The following is a 16,917-nucleotide window of genomic DNA, read 5'->3' on the forward strand; positions in this document are numbered from 1 at the left end:
CATTTATTCAATCACATCTCCTGGTTGCCAAATGACATTGAGCTTCAGGCAAATTATGAATCATGTTCATAAGTTATAGAAGCAGAATTAAGCTATTTGGCCCATTAAATCTACTCCACTATTCAATCATGGCCGATCTATCATTCACTCTCAACCCCTTTCTCCTCCCCATAGCCCCTGATGCCCATACTAGTCAAGAATCTGTCAATCTCCTTCTTAAAAATATCCATTGACTTGGCCTCCACAGCCTTCTGCAGCAATGAATTCCACAGATCCACCACCCTCAGATGTATGTGCTGACATCACTGGGCACTCCTTTTAAGGAGTTGTTGGTTTTACATTGGCATTCCTTGTCAGTGCTATAGGGAGTAGACAGATTTCCTTTCCAATCAAGGAAGTCCTGTACAATATGGGACTGTCGGTAACCCCACCTGACATGTTGACAAAAGTTAAGAGTCTAATGGTACGTTAGCAACCCGTCTTCAATGTGCAGTGGCATAATCTGCAAACAAAGTGCAGAATTGTTACTATGATTAAGCCAGTGTCCCTATTGCACTGTGTGGCCTGATATTATTTTCACACTTGGTATCGGTATCACAGAATGCACTCTCCCATATTGTCCATGCCTATTTTGTCTTGTGCCAAGCACAGGAGATTATGAACAACCAGCCAAGCAAACTTGAGAGATGGCTCAAACCTTTAAATGCTACTTGCAACGGTGGTAGTTCCTCTGAGTTTAGCTATATCGTATATGAAGAGGAAACTGACCCTCAACTATTACGGTAATCAGAGATTAAATATTTAATATTCTTCTCTTGCTGTCTAATACAGGGAGTACCTGGTAATGATGGAGAGCCAGGGATGCCTGGAACTCCTGGTGATCTTGGACCAGCTGGAATCCCTGGAACACCAGGTGAAAGTATAACTGGAAAAAAGGTAATAAGTTGGGAGTGTAAATTCACAGTGAATTAGAAATGTGTTTGTTCTGGTAAACCATGATTTGGGAAGTTGTGTCAAAGAGTTAGAGTGATTTTATTCCACATCATAACCTTGATGATTGGTATTTACAGGGGCAGCCTGGTACATCTGGTTTGCCAGGACTTCAAGGATCAAAGGTAAGAAAATATTTGAATCAGAACCAATTCATTAACTTTTGTCTCTAAGAATATCAAAGCAAACATATTTTTTCCAGCATCATTGCTGATGCTTTTATTCATTGTCAAAACAACAGAAGATAATGAAGTCTTCACATGCAAGGCAAAGTCAGTCTGCTATTTGTAGTACATAGCAGGATGTTTCATGCAGTAGTTGGCTCTTAATATTCGTTGGTCCAAATGTGGCTTATTTTCCATTTGCAACGTTTGAAGGGAGTTTTAACGTCCTCGCCTTCCTCTACGCCCACGACGCCTTCTCCTTCTCCTCCTTCTACCACCACGTCTTCTTCCTCTTCCAGAACCTCTCCTAGACTGGCTTCTTGCCATAGTGGTACTTTGGCTTCACTCTGAACACTGCTATCACTCCAGAAATGTTGCCATTTTATACAGAGCATGCGTGGCAATGTCGCCATGACGCCGATTGTGATGTAACCAAGTTCTTAACATCATGCCCTTATATGGTACCAATGACAATATCGTTGGTACTATGTGCCTGCCTACATTTCATAACCTTTTATGGCATTGAAGTGTATACATAACCTATGTGGTGCATTTTGACTCTGTTTATACCTTATTAAGTGTTGCAGTGTTGCCGGTCATCAGGTGGGCTGGAGCCAAACAGCTCTATAAAACCAATTGCATATTTTGTATTTCTTTCATAACATAGTATTAACCAGAACGTGGGATGTGAGTGTCCTGAACCTGTATAGGGAGTCAGAGGAGGTGATTGGAAGAACCCAAAGGAGGCTTGAAAATGAGAGCCTGCAATGAAGCAGAGAGAAAATGCTCAAACAAAATGAGAAGCCAGGAATGTATGCGTATACCTGCAGCTTGGGAATGAGAGTTAAAGGTGGATGGAGTGGAACATAGTATTATCTGAAGCCAGAGGCAAAAAACGGAATGCAAGGTGGACATATATATATACATATATATATATATTGAATTCATGTAATATGAAAGACTAGAATCAAAGAAGATTTTAAAAAGAATAAAATAAATTCTATTGAAAATTTTCCAGTTTATTAGAAACATAGAAACATAGAAAATAGGTGCAGGAGTAGGCCATTCGGCCCTTCGAGCCTGCACCGCCATTCAATATGATCATGGCTGATCATCCAACTCAGTATCCTGTACCTGCCTTCTCTTCACACATGGTGGGTGATTAATGGAAGTGACTATCAGATTGAAATTTGCTCTCAACTGGATGTTTAAAAAAATTATTTGGGGAATTCCCGATATTTAAATTGGAATACTAGATAGGCTTAAAACAAAATTGTCATTTTTTTGCTTTTTAATTCCCTTTAGCCACAAGGGCCACATCTAACTCCCTCTTAAATATAGCCAATGAACTGGCCTCAACTACCTTCTGCGGGAGAGAATTCCAGAGATTCACCACTCTCTGTGTGAAAAAGGTTTTCCTCATCTTGGTCCTAAAAGATTTCCCCCTTATCCTTAAACTGTGACCCCTTGTTCTGGACTTCCCCAACATCGGGAACAATCTTCCTGCATCAAGCCTGTCCAACCCCTTAAGAATTTTCTATTGTGATCCCATTCAGGACATTTTAAACAGCTCACATATGCTTACCAGAGGTGTCTGCCTGATGAGGCTGACCTTCCCTCCTAGCATAGGGCCTCATTTCAATGATTAGCTGGAGTGACCCATGACTCCAATTCAACAACAGTTGTCAGGCTGACACTTTGCATGGGGACCCGAGTCATAATGTGATGTAGTCAGTTTCCTCCATGTTAGTCACATGTGATTCTCCAACCCCATTTCATGATGTTTTGACCAATTCTCCTTCTCATCAGATCAGTTCAGTTTATTGCATGTGCACCGTGGTGTGAAAAGGTTTGTTGTGTACTAAACAGTCAGCAGAAAGACAATACCTGATTACAATCAAGTCTTTGCCTTCCATCACAGTGAGGAGGAGACTCACTGTGATGGATGTTTATGTGAATTGAATTGTGTTGGTGTGTGTCTTGGTTCTTTTTTTGTATGGCTGCAGAAACCAAATTTTGTTTGAACCTCATGTGAGGTTCAAATGACAAATAAAAGGTATTGTACAATCAATGCATTTACACTGTACATAAGGGAATCATTTTCATGCAAGGTTAAGTCAGCAAAGTCCGATCAAGGATAGTCGAGGGTCATCAAAGAGGTAGATGTAGTTCACAGCACTGTTCTCCCCTTTGTGCAGGCCAATTTCTAGAAGGTTGACAGTTTTCATATCCCTTTCTGTTACCACAGGATGAGAATATACAGGATGATCAGTACATTTGCAGGTGACATTAAAGTGGGTGGTGGTATCAGAGAGTGAAAATGGTTATCAAAAATTACAGCAGATTAGATCAGGTGGGAAAGTGGGCTTGAGGAATGGCAAATAGAGTTTAATGCAGATTAAGTGTGAGGTTTTGAAATTTCGAAGGTTTCATCAGGGCCTGCACGGTGAATGGCTCTGCGGAGTGTTGTGGAGTAGAAGCTTCTAGGAGTTTACAAATTAAATGAGATTTACTTTTGATAGTGTATACTTAACAATTAAGATTAGAAATTCTATTCATGAGATATGAGCATTGTGAGCAAGGACAGCAATTGTTGTCCATATCTTTTGGTTTGCATTTAGCATCTGTAACTCTCTGCAATATCTTGCAGTCTTGAGCAGAGCAGTTACCATGCCAAGCTGTGATGCATCTGGATAATAATGCTTTCTAAGGTGCCTTTGTAAAAAATAGACATCCTGAATTTTCTTAGTCATCTGAGGAAGTTCTGGAGTGGGCATGTATTCTTGACCATGGTGTTGATGTGGTTGAACCAGGTCAAATTGGTGGTGGGCTTGAAGCTCTTGACCATTGTTTACAGATATATGGTGGAAGCCTTCAGCCGATTGAGTCCATGCCAACCATCGCTCACCCAAACATCATTCTTTGATCGATACACAAAAATGTCCTTTACTGACATTTGCAATTGCCCTGAAAAAGTAGATGTTGATTAGTTTCTTTAGCAATTGCCTTTACAAATAATTAACTTACAATGAACTTTAAAATCTCCAAATTTAGATAAATAAACTACAAATAACCCATCACCCCCAGCCCATCTTCCCTGTGCCTGACCTGGATTCACCCATTCCTTTACTTCTCCTTCCACCTATATTCCTTCCCGGCTTCACAATTCATACCTCTTCTATCTCTATCCCGCACATTGTCTTTTCATCTTTGGCCTTTGTCCAACTATCTATCAACCCCCCCCCCCCCCACCCCCCCGCCCCCCCCCCCCCCCTCTCACCTGTAAGCACCTGCCTATCGCTTGGTGAGCGTTAGCCCTCCCTGACCACAATCAGTCTAAAGAAGGGTCCTAACCTAGAAACGTCACCTATTCCAGTTCTGCTCCTGTGATGCTGCTCCTGACCGATGAGTTATTTCAGCACATTGTGTCTTTTTTTTACAATTAAGTGGTTGGCTGAACCAGTTATTTGGCTGCCAATATATTAGAGGAGCAATGACTAATACATTGTTAGTTTGCTTTGACATAATGAAATGTCAAGTTGCATCCATACTTGGATAGCTTCACTGATGAGAATCATATTGAAAAGTTTTGATCTATTGTCAAAAATATTTCCTTTTTATCTTGGATGTGTATTTCTCATTCACCCGTCTCCTGTTTACCATTAAATCATCACCTATTTATTGCCAAACGTTTGCACAAAAATAACCTGATCCATGTCTTTTCACGTTACATTTGTCATCAAGCTCATATATATAGGCTGACATTCCAGTGACATAATATTACAGTCAGCAATGCCATCTTTCAGATGAAATGTCAAGTAGATCTGATTTCATTTTTTAAATATGTCTTCAAAGATCTATGTAACTTTGTTCAAATGTAATTTGGCATTATATCCAGTCAACATTTATCCTTCATTTAACATGTATCCCTAACCTTATATTTATGACCCTTCTGACATTGGATGCCCCCACAAATAGTCATCAATAGACAATAGTTGCAGGAGTAGGCCATTCAGCTCTTCGAGCCAGCACCGCCATTCAATGTGATCATGGCTGATCATCCACAATCAGTACCCTGTTCCTGCCTTCTCCCAATATCCCTTGACTCCGCTATCTTCAAGAGCTCTATCTAACTCCCTCTTGAAAACATCCAGAGAACCGGCCTATACTGCCCTCTGAGGCAAAGAATTCCACAGACTTACAACTCTCTGTGTGAAAAATTATTTCCTCATCTCCGTTCTAAATGGCTTACCCCTTATTCTCAAACTGTGCCCCTGGTTCTGGACTCCCCCAACATCAGGAACATGTTTCCTGCCTCTAGCGTGTCCAAACCCTTAATAATCTTATTTGTTTCAATAAGATCGCCTCTCATCCTTCTAAATTCCATAGTACACAAGTTCAGCTGCTCCATTCTATCAACATATGACTGCCCCGTCATCACTGGGATCAAGTAGAAACAGAAGGAAATGAAATCTTTGAGAGTTTTAAATGCTGATAATAGCCATTAACCTTTGATGCAAAAGGCTGACTGCCGATATTTAAGATCGTCATGCCTTGAACAATCATTTAACCCATCATCATTTGTTGACAAGATTGACATAAGATTGCAAGGTGAAAGAACATATAAGAATAATCTACAGTAACAAATTAAAGTAGCAGGTTATTCATTCCCAAGAAAGATTCCTCGTTCAAGAAAGGAGAGAGAGAGAAAACGGGGAATTACAGACCAGTAAGCCTGACTTCGGTGGTGGGAAAGATGCTGGAGTCAATTATTAAAGAGGTAATAATGGGGCATTTGGAGAGCAGTAAAAGGATTAGTCCAAGTCAACATGGATTTATGAAAGGGAAATCATGCTTGACTAATCTTCTGGATTTTTTTGAGGATGTGACAAGTGAAATGGATGAGGGGGTGCCAGTGGATGTAGTGTATCTAGACTTTCAGAAAGCCTTTGATAAGGTCCCGCACGGGAGACTGGTGATTAAAATTAGAGCACATGGTATTGGGGGTAGGGTGTTGACATGGATAGGAAATTGGTTGGCAGACCAGAAGCAAAGAGTAGGAGTGAACGGGTCCTTTTCAGAATGGCAGGCAGTGGCGTGTGGAGTGCCGCAAGGCTCTGTGTTGCAGCCGCAACTGTTTACCATATATATTAATGATTTGGAAGAGGGGATTAGGTGCAACACTAGCAAGTTTGCCGTTGACACAAACTGGGTGGCAGTGTGAACTGTGAAGAGGATGTCCGGAGGTTGCAGGGTGACCTGGACAGGTTGAGTGAGTGGGCAGATGCGTGGCAGATGCAGTATAATATAGATAAATGTGAGGTTATCCACTTTGGCGGCAAAAACAAGGGGGCAGATTATTATCTCAATGGGGTTACGTTAGGTAAGGGGGAGGTGCAGTGCGACCTGGGCGTCCTTGTACACCGGTCACTGAAAGTTGGCGTGCAGGTACAGCTGGCAGTGAAGAAAGCTAATGGAATGTTGGCCTTCATAACAAGAGGATTTCAGTATAGGAGTAAAGAGGCTCTTCTGCAGTTGGATAGGGCTCTGGTGAGACCACATCTGGAGTATTGTGTACAGTTTTGGTCTCCTAATTTGAGGAAGGACATCCTTGTTATTGAGGCAGTGCAGCGTAGGTTCATGAGATTGATCCCTGGGATGGCGGGACTGTCATATGAGGAAAGATTGAAAAGACTAGGCTTGTATTCACTGGAGTTTAGAAGGATGAGGGGGAAATCTTATAGAAACATATAAAATTATAAAAGGACTGGACAAGCTAGATACAGGAAAAATGTTCCCAATGTTGGGCGAGTCTAAAACCAGAGGCCACAGTCTCAGAATAAAGGGGAGGTCATTTAAGACTGAGGTGAGAAAAAACGTTTTCACCCAGAGAGTTGTGAATTTATGGAATTCCCTGCCACAGAGGGCAGTGGAGGCCAAGTCACTGGATGGATTTAAAAGAGAGTTAGATAGAGCTCTAGGGGCTAGTGGAGTCAAGGGATATGGGGAGAAGGCAGGCATGGGTTATTGATAGGGGACGATCAGCCATGTTCACAATGAATGGCGGTGCTCAAAGGGCCGAATGGCCTACTCCTGCACCTATTTTCTATGTTTCTAAGGCATCACAAATAATTCTTGTCTGTCTTGCAGGGTGACCCAGGGGATCCTGGAATACCAGGGTTAGCCGGAGAAAGGGGACCTCCAAGTGAAGGAATCCCTGGACCATCAGTAAGTTAATGAATAAATTGTTAAAAAGTACTTTTGAATAAAAAATAAGTCAACTGTATAAACATGTCTGCCTTGGGATTTAAGGTAAAATATTCTAAATTTTATGAGCTATTTATTCTGCATGCATTGGTTCCTCCACTTCAACACATTTGAAGAAACAAGGCAGTTTTGTCTGTGTCCTGTCGCAAATCCATTACATATTAAACCAGGATGGCATCAAAACTTTTTTAAATTGTCTCCGTATTGACAATTTACAGAGATACAACATAGAAATAGGCCCTTTGGCCATCGACACCATGCCACCCAACGATCACCCGTACACCACGTTATCTCAGTTTCACATCCTACACACAAGGGGTGATTTACAGAAGCCAATTAACCTACAGACCTGCATGTCTTTAGAATGTGGGAGGAAACTGGAGAACCCGGAGAGAGCTCACGCGGTCACAGGGAGAACGTCCAAACTCCGTACAGACAGCACCCATAGTCAGGATCGAACCCGGGTGTCGTCTGCTGTGAAGCAGTAACTCTACCGCTGCCAACCTAGAATTGATTTAACCTCTGAGTGAAGACACAAAGCCCCAAGTAGAGGGTAAAATATGTTTTTCTTTTTTTGTGTGGCTGCTTACATAATAAAACTATTTATTGAATAACAAGATTTTTATTCCCAAACCCAAATTTTCTGAAGTGTGAGCACCTTCATAGCTCATAATTATGACAGGAAAATGAACTCAATCATCCCTCCTAGAGACTCAACAGTTCAACTGCCATAACTAGGAACTACTGCCTTTATTGAAGGCAGACCTATAAAGTCAGCTGCAGTGTCTAAATACAACAATGCATTTGAATCAGACCTTGTGCTTCTAGTCAGTTTTGGATCTGCTCTACTAGCAGTTATTGATTTACCTTTAGAATTTTCTTCAATTTGCTGCCAGTTGCAATTTATGTTGTCACCATCGAAGCAATCAGTACTGATTGAAAATATTGCTCAATAGTTGGATGACGCTTGAAAACACAATGTAGTTGCAAAGGATAATGCCAACTTTTGGATTTATTTCTGTATCTGGGCACCTTCTGAATATTTCAACAGAATATGAAGTCAATGACGGAGGAAGCCCTCTTTCCCGACTTTACTGCCTTTTTGTGAATTTGGGTTGTGTTCAATCTCCGAATCAGAGAAACTGACAAATGGAGATTAATAGAGGAATAAAGAAAACAAGATTCATCTCATCTTCCCACAAGATAGGATGGCAGGAGGGTTTTGATAGTTGAAAGCAATAAATACATTTTAGTGGCTACACAAGAACAAAAGTGTGGACAAAATGCAGTTGGAACAAAAGTTGTGTGCAGATAAAATATCTTCCGAACAAATTCACATTAGAATCAAAATACTCATATTTTCTTCAAATATCAAGAAAGTTCCTTTGTCAGTAAGCTCTCAATACTGCATATTTCTAGATTACAGTCATGGATGGACAGTACATATTTAATATCTTCCAAAATAAAGGGGAGGCACGGTGGCACAACTGTAGATTTGCTGCCTCACTGCACCAGAGACCCGGGATCGATCCTGAATATGGGTGCTATTTGTACAGATATGTTCTCCCCATGACAGTGTGTGTTTCCCCCCCGGATGCTCTGGTTTTCTCCAACACTCCAAAAAAGTACAGGTTTGTAGATTAATTGGCTTTGGTAAAAAATGTTAATTGTCTCAAGTATGCAGGCTAATGCTAGTGTACGGGGAACACTGTTCGGCATGGAATCAGTAAGACAAAGTGCCTGGTTCCGTGCTGTATCTCTGAACTAAACTAAAATAAAAATATGTTACTAGACCAAGTGCAGACCCGTTGGGTCTGCTCCCCCAACGCAAGATTCCACCACTCAACCATTCCCCCAATGCAAGCCGTTCCCCCAACGCAGTATTGCAGCACTCACGCAAAGCCCCCAACTACGCAGGCACGGCTCATTTCTCCTCATACCCCAGCACTTCCGCCTTTTCCTCTTCACCCTCCCTCTTCAATCCCAAGAGATAGAGGGGAGTAGAGAGGGAGGGGTGGTAGAGAGGGAGGGGTGGTAGAGACGGAGCGGGAGCAGAGAGGGAGGGGGATGGGGGTAGAGAAGGAGAGGGTGGAGGAGGGGTAGACAGGGATGGGGAGGGGTAAGAGAGGGAGGGGAGAGGGAGAATAGAGGGGAGGGAGGGATGGGGTAGAGAGAGAGGGGGAATGGGGTAGAGAGAGCGGGGGAATGGGGTAGAGGGTGATGGAGGGAAGGAGGGTGTAGAGAGGGTGGGGGGTATAGAGGGTGGGAGTGAGGGTAGATAGTGATGGGGTAGAGAGGGGGAAGTAGGATAGAGAGGGAGGAGGCGAGAGAGTGAGTGTAGATGTGGCAACTACCCTCCCTACCCCCTCCTCTCCCTCATTCCCCACACTCTCCCTCCTCACCTCCCCAGGATCTTTCTCCTCTCCACCCCACTCCCCTCACCATCTCCCTCCTCCACACCCCCCCTCCCCATCTCCTTCTACCACCCCAACCCCCACCCCTCCTCATTTCCATCATCCACCTCCCCTCACTCCCATTCCCTGCCCCAGCACCTACCCAGGTCATAGAGCAGCGGCAGGGCCTAGAACTCGACCTGGTTCTCGTACTCGGCCCGGCTCTGGCTGTAGACTCCAGCCATCAGCTCGGCCGCCGGCTGGGCTATAGTGCAGGGGGTGGGGGAGGGGGAAGTGTGTGGGGGTGTGGGTGAGTGGGGGTGTGGGGGAGTGAGGTGTGGGGGAGTGAGGTGTGGGGGAGGGAGGTGTGGAGTGGGTGTGGGAGGGGAAGGTGGGTGGGGAAGGGGGGGGTGGTGGAGGGGGAGGTGGATATGGGCGAGGGAGGGTGGTGTTGATGGGTGTTGTTGGGGGGTGTTTTGGAGGGGGGTGTGGGGGTGGGGGGTGTGGGGGGCGGGGGAGGGGGTGGGAGGAGTGGGGGATGGGGTGTGGGGGGGTGTGGGGGAGAGGGATGTGGAGGGGCGATGGGGAGTGGTGAGGGGGTGTGGGGGAGGGAAGTGGGGAGGGGTAGGGGGTGAGGAGAGGGGGTGGGGTCGTTGGGGGTGGGGGAGTTGGGGTGGTGAAGTTGTGGGTGTGTGGGAGGGGGGCTGGGGTGGGGGGGCGGTGAGGAGGTGTGGGGGGAGGGGGAGGGGGATGTGGGGGGAGGTGGTTTGTGGAGGTGGGGGTGTGGGGGAGTGGAGGAGGGTCTGGGGAGTGCTGGGATGTGGGGGAGGTTGGGGTGGAGGAGGGGAGTGGGGGAGGGGAGTGTGTGGGTATGCGGGGGGGGGTATGGGGGAGAGGGTGTGGGGAAGAGGGGTGGTGGAAGGTGGTGCTGTGGGAGATGGGGAACCTTCAAAACCTTCATAACTTTTGTAGTATTTCACCGATCAGAACAAAACTTATTTGACTTGCAGCAGAGGAGAATTGTGGGTAAGGTGGCGGAAAATCGTAACGCGATGGGGGATCGTTTTTGAGCAAATTTCATTACAATGCAGACAGGAATGCAGTGGTCCAGATGAGAGTTTTAGTACTATATAGATATTGTATAATATATTGCCCTTTTCTAGACCCAAGCACATTATCAGTGCAGACTATTAAACTGTATGTAAATTCTGTTCTGATGATATGACAATCACTTCTTCTATGACCCAGTTATTTCAACAACATTTTTAAAACCAAAGAACCCTTTAATAGCTGAAACTTTCTGGATGCCTTTATAATTTTTGAGGAAAAAGAAACATCTTTCAACTCATACAAAAGCTACACAGTTTAAGGACAAAATAAATAAAATTTGTGCAGAAGTGTGAAGATGCTTCCTCAAATAAAGCATCCTTCACTTAATTCTGGTCACCTTTGGATTGATGCTAGATTTATACTATTGGGGTCACCAAAATTTGGAGCAAAGAACCTAATGTAAGTAGCCTTTATCAGGAGACAGAATTTAAAACTATATAATCACTGTAAATACTCACGATTCAGTTAAATGTTGATTTTGTAATGTTTTAAACACATATCTGTTTAGACTCGTTCAATGGTTCTTCATTTTCACATATAACTAGGTACAATGGTATTGTTTTTTGCAAACAGTTCAGTTACAATCTAACTACTGTATACATTAGGCACAATCATATTGTGCTTGCCTCTGACAATCCTAGTCAAACAGTAACCGTTGAAATACGTTTTCTAGTTTAAATTATTGTGAATTAGTTTACAGAAATATGGGAGAAAATGGAATGTTGACCAATTATGTTCCTTTAACAATCATGTATGGGTAGATTCCACGTGATCCATTTGTTGATCACTGAACAGAGAATAGGGTCCATGAAAAATGACAAATACTGTACATGTATAACCATATTAGGAAAAAGATAATAATTATGAGATTTTATTTCTTCCTGTCTAGGGCCCTACTGGACTACAAGGTGAATTAGGTCATCCGGTAAGACACAATATTTTGTTGTGAAAGATAGAATTGAAGATTCAACTGTGTCAAGTATTATTGTATGGTCATAAGTGATAGAAGCAGAATTAGGCCCATTAAGTCTACTCCGCCATTCAATCATGGCGGATCTAACCCCATTCTCCTGAGATCTCCACAAAACCCCTGACACCTGCACTAATCAAGAATATATCTATCTCTTCCTTAGAAACATCAATTGATGGCCTCCACAGCCTTCTGATGCAAAGAATTCCAAAGATTCACCACGCTCTGACTAAAGAAATTCCTCCTTGTCTCATTCCTAAAGGAACGGTCCTTTTAATCTGAGGCTATGACTTCTAGTCCTAGACTCTTCCACCAATGGGAACATCGCCTCCACGTCCATTCTATTCAAGCCTTTCACTATTTGGTACGTTTCAGTGAGGTCCCCATCATTCTTCTAAACTCCAGCGAGTACAGGCCCAGTGCCATCAAATGCTCATCATATGTTAACCCACTCGTTCCTGGGATCATTCTTATAAACCTCCTCTGGACCATCTCCAGAGCCAGGACATCTTTCCCCAGATATGGAACCCAAATTTGCTCACAATACTCCAAATGAAGCCTGACCGATGCCTTATAAAGCCTCAGTATCAATTATCAGTCCTTCTGCAGTTGTACAGGGCACTAGTGAAACCACACCTGGAGTATTGTGTGCAGTTTTGCTCTACAAATTTGAGGAAGGACATTCTTGCTATTGAGGGAGTGCAGCATAGGTTCATAAGATTAATTCCCAGGATGGTGGGACTGTAATATGTTGATAGAATGGAGTGGCTGGGCTTGTATACACTGGAGCTTAGAAGGATGAGAGGATATCTTATTGAAACATATAAGATTATTAAGCGTTTGGACACGCTAGAGGCATGAAACATGTTCCAGAACCAGGGGTCACAATTTAAGAATAAGCAGTAAGCCATTTAGAACGGAGATGAGGAAATACTTTTCACAAAAAGAGAGTTGTGAGTCTGTGGAATTCTCTGCCTCAGAGGGCGGTGGAGGCCGATTCTCTGGATGTTTTCAAGAGGGTGTTAGATAAAGCTCTTAAAGATAGCGGAGTCAAGGGATATGGGGAGAAGGCAGGAACAGGGTACTGATTGTGGATGATCAGCCATGATCACATTGAATGGCGGTGCTGGCTTGAAGGTCCAAATGACCTGCTCCTGCACCTTTTGTCTATTGTCTATTGTCTATTGTCTATTATCGTTTATTAATGTTTAAGTTCCAAGATTTGTTTGGGTTGTATACTGATTAATTTAAGAAAAAACTGCAGATGCTGGAAAAATCGAAGGTAGACAAAAATACTGGAAAAACCAAGCGGGTGAGGCAGCATCTATGGTGCGAAGGAATAGGCGACGGGTCGAGACCCTTTCTCAGACTGATGAAGGGGTGGGGGGGCAGCGGGAAAAAGGAAAGAAGAGGCAGTGGGCTATGGGAGAGCTGGGAAGGGGAGGGGAAGGAGGGAGAAAGCAAAGACTGCCTGAAATTGGAGAAGTAAATGTTCATACCGCTGAGGTGTAAACTACCCAAGTGAAATATGAGGTGCTGCTCCTCCAATTTGCGGAGGGACTCACTCTGGCCACGGAGGAGGCCCTGGACACAAAGGTCATATATGGAATGGGAGGGGGTGTTGAAGTGCTGAGCCTCCGGGAGATTGGACTGGTTAATGCAAACTGTGCGGAGATCTTGGGCAAAGAGATCGCCAAGCCTACGTTTGGTCTCATCGATGTAGAGCACTTGATATCTAGAGCAGTGGATGCAATAGATGAGGTTGGAGGAGGTGCAGGTGAACCTCTGCCTCACCTGGAAAGACTGCTCGGGTCCTTGGATGGAGTTGAGGTGGGAGGTAAAGTGACAAGTGTAGCATTTCCTGCGGTTGCAAGGGAAAGTATCAGGGGAGGGGGTGGTTTGGGTGGGAAGGGAAGAATTGACCAAGGAGTTATGGAGGGAGCAGTCTCTGAAGAATGCCGAAAGGGGAGGAGATGGGAAGATGTGGCCAGTGGTGGGATCCCGTTGGAGGTGGCAAAAATGTCGGAGGATTATCTGTTGTATGTGACAGCTGGTAGGGTGTAAGGTGAGGACAAGGGGGACTCTGTCCTTGTTACTAGTGTTGGGATGGGGAGTAGGGGATAGAGTCCTTACAGGAAGCAGGGTGGGAAGAAGTATAGTCCAGTTAGCCATGGGAGTCAGTGGGTTTGAAGTAGATGTCGGTCAGTAGTCTGTCACCTGCGACAGAGATAGTGAGGTCAAGAAATGGTAGTGAGATATCGGAAATTGTCCAGGTGAATTTGAGTGCCGGATGAAAGTTAGTGGTGAAATGGATGAAGTCAGTGAGTTCTGCATGGGTGCAGGTAGTAGCACCAATGCAGTTGTCTAAGTAGTGGAGGTAGCGTTCGGGGATAGGGCCACGGTACAAAGATTGTTCGACGTACCCTACAAAGAAGCAGGCATAGCTGGGGCCCATGCGCGTGCCCATAGCTACACCTTGGATTTGGAGGAAATGGGAGGAGTCAAATGAAAAGTCGTTGAGGGTAAGGACCAGCTCGGCTAGGCGGAATAGAGTATCGGAAGACGGGGATTGGTTGGTTCTGCGGTCGAAGAAGAAACGGAGGGCTTTAAGATCCTAATGGTGGGGGATGGAGGTGTAGAGTGACTGGACATCCATGGTGTAGATGAGGGACTGTAGCCTGGAAAATGGAAGTCATGGAGGAGACGAAGAGCGTGTGAGGTAGCTTGGACATCGGTAGGGAGGGATTTCACCAAGAGGGATAGGATGCAGTCGAGGTATGTGGAAGTAAGTTAGGTGGGACAAGAACAAACAGAAACAATGGGTCGACCAGGAAAGTCAGGTTGTGGATTTTGGGGAGAAGGTAAAATCGGGCCGTGAGTGACTGGGGAACGATGAGTTGGAGGCTTGGGAGGGCAGGGAGCCGGAAGTGATGAAGCCAGTGATAATGTTTAAGATAATAGCCTGGTGCTCGTCTGTGGGGTCATGGTCCAAGGATAAGTAGGAGAAGGTGTCTGAGAGTTGGCGCCTGGCTTCAGACCAATAGAGATCAGCGCGCCAAACTACCTCGGCACCTCCCTTGTCGGCAGGTTTGATCACCCAGTCTGGGTTGTTGCAGAGTGAGTGGAGGGCTACACGTTCAGGGGGGGAGAGGTTAGAGTAAGGTACGTTCGGGGGGGGGGGGGGGGTTAATTTATTTGAATCCTTGCTGGGCGGCTTGTTTGTACTATTCGGGAAATGTGCTCAGAATAGCTATTCTGATAGGGATGTACAATCACCTACTAGAGAAATAGTTCATAAATCCAGTAGATGGGCCAATAAGTGCACATCAAGGGAATTCAAAGCTAAAATGCATCTATTTTATGCAAGAAGGATAACATGTTCAAGCTTTAATTATCCCAGGGGTCCACAATATTGTTGTCATCACTGAGACATGGTTGAAGAATGGGCAGGACCAGCTTCACAGGGTATAGCAATTTTTAATGATAGATGGGTTTAAAAGGTAAGGAGGTATTGCACTGTTAGTCAAAGATTGGATTACTTCAGTATTAAGAAAAAAGTCCTCTAAGATTCCTCAAATGTGGCAATATGGTAGAGATTGGAAACAAAAAGAGTGCAGTCACTTTGGTGGGAGCACATTATTGTGTATTACATGTGTATATTACATTTCATTACATTCAACAGAAGATAGAGGACTGTTTCATCATTCAGTTACTATATAACTAATTGGTACTCCATTTAGTTTAGAGATAGTGTGGAACCAGGCCCTTCGGCCCAATGAGTCCAAACCAACCAAGGATCACCTGTACACTAGTACTATCCTGTCCTTTGTGAACGGAGAATGGAAGTCAGGCTGAACATTTATAAAACACTGGATCAGTCGTAATTGGGGTCATGTTTCCAGTGCTAGGTGCTACACATCTGGAAGAACATTAGTCTTAAGAAATGATGCCTAAATGATTTACCAAAAATATTCCAGGAAAAATAATTTTAGTTTGTAGATAGATTGATAAAGAAATATACAAAAACTGTTTATGGAAAGACAGGGTGGGTATAATTTGAGAGGGGAACATAATTTAAAAAAACTCAATGTCAGAACAACTCTTAAAAGTATGTGCATAGCAATCTGTGGTGTGAATTTGTGGAATGGTCTGGAACAGGAGATAAAACTTAGCACAAGCATAATTCAGTTTAAAAAGATGTACAAAAACACTTGTTTAAAAGGATATTGGGATGAGGATAGGTGATTGTGAGTGGGATATTTGTTATACTGATTGTATTGGGAAGGGTGATTATAGAGTGATGGGTTGTATATATGACTAAGATACTGTATAGTATATGAGGGTTTTTTCTTTTCTTTTTCTTTTTTTCTATTTTGTATGGCTTTGTAAATATTTGATTAGTGTATAAATGTAAATAATTTGGTGTACATATAGTGGCTGGTGTACATATGGTGTACATATAGCTGCTAAATTTGTATAAGATAATTATAAGCAGTTGAATAAGGGGTGGGAATTAATAAGCTTTGGCTTCTTCCTGCTCCTTTTCGGACACATACAATTTCATTTATTTATAGATATTGTTTATGACACTTTATAAATATTCTTGTTTTGTTTTTTGTATGCTTTCACACTTGCTTTTTATTCTTTTATTCTGTTCGAAATAAATAATAAAATAAATAAATAAATAAATAGATACATAAATAAATAAATAAATAGATAGATAGATAAATCTACATGAATGATTCAACTTGCAACAGGTTAGTTTGCAAGGAGATCTTACAAAGGTGTTAAAAATCATTAAAGAACTGATTTTAAAAAATGTCACTATTATCAAAAATAAGCTATATAAATATCTGAAATGAATTGCACTTTCTTAAAGTTGGTATTGATTTGGCAATTTAATGACCTCTTTCCATGCTATGACCATACTGTGATGCTGTAATCTTGGTTTCAAAAATTATTCATAGGTATCCAACCACATGCACGTTTCAAGACAGACCATAGAGTCAAAGAGACACAATAG

The 16,917-nt window shown here is 43.3% G+C and overlaps 1 protein-coding gene across 1 annotated transcript in view; it reads left to right on the forward strand.

The window, feature by feature from the left end:
• The window catches only part of col22a1 (collagen type XXII alpha 1 chain), a 266,647-nt gene that overhangs the window by 193,311 nt on the left and 56,419 nt on the right, over positions 1–16,917 (forward strand). The window contains exons 38-41 of the mRNA XM_033019945.1: positions 832–936; positions 1,071–1,115; positions 7,305–7,382; positions 11,814–11,849. Of these exons, the coding sequence (XP_032875836.1) occupies positions 832–936; positions 1,071–1,115; positions 7,305–7,382; positions 11,814–11,849 (264 nt within the window). The remainder of the gene's footprint in view (positions 1–831; positions 937–1,070; positions 1,116–7,304; positions 7,383–11,813; positions 11,850–16,917) is intronic.

The sequence above is a fragment of the Amblyraja radiata genome, chromosome 4 (assembly GCF_010909765.2).
Source record: "Amblyraja radiata isolate CabotCenter1 chromosome 4, sAmbRad1.1.pri, whole genome shotgun sequence".
In the NCBI taxonomy this organism is placed as follows: Eukaryota; Metazoa; Chordata; class Chondrichthyes; order Rajiformes; family Rajidae; genus Amblyraja; species Amblyraja radiata.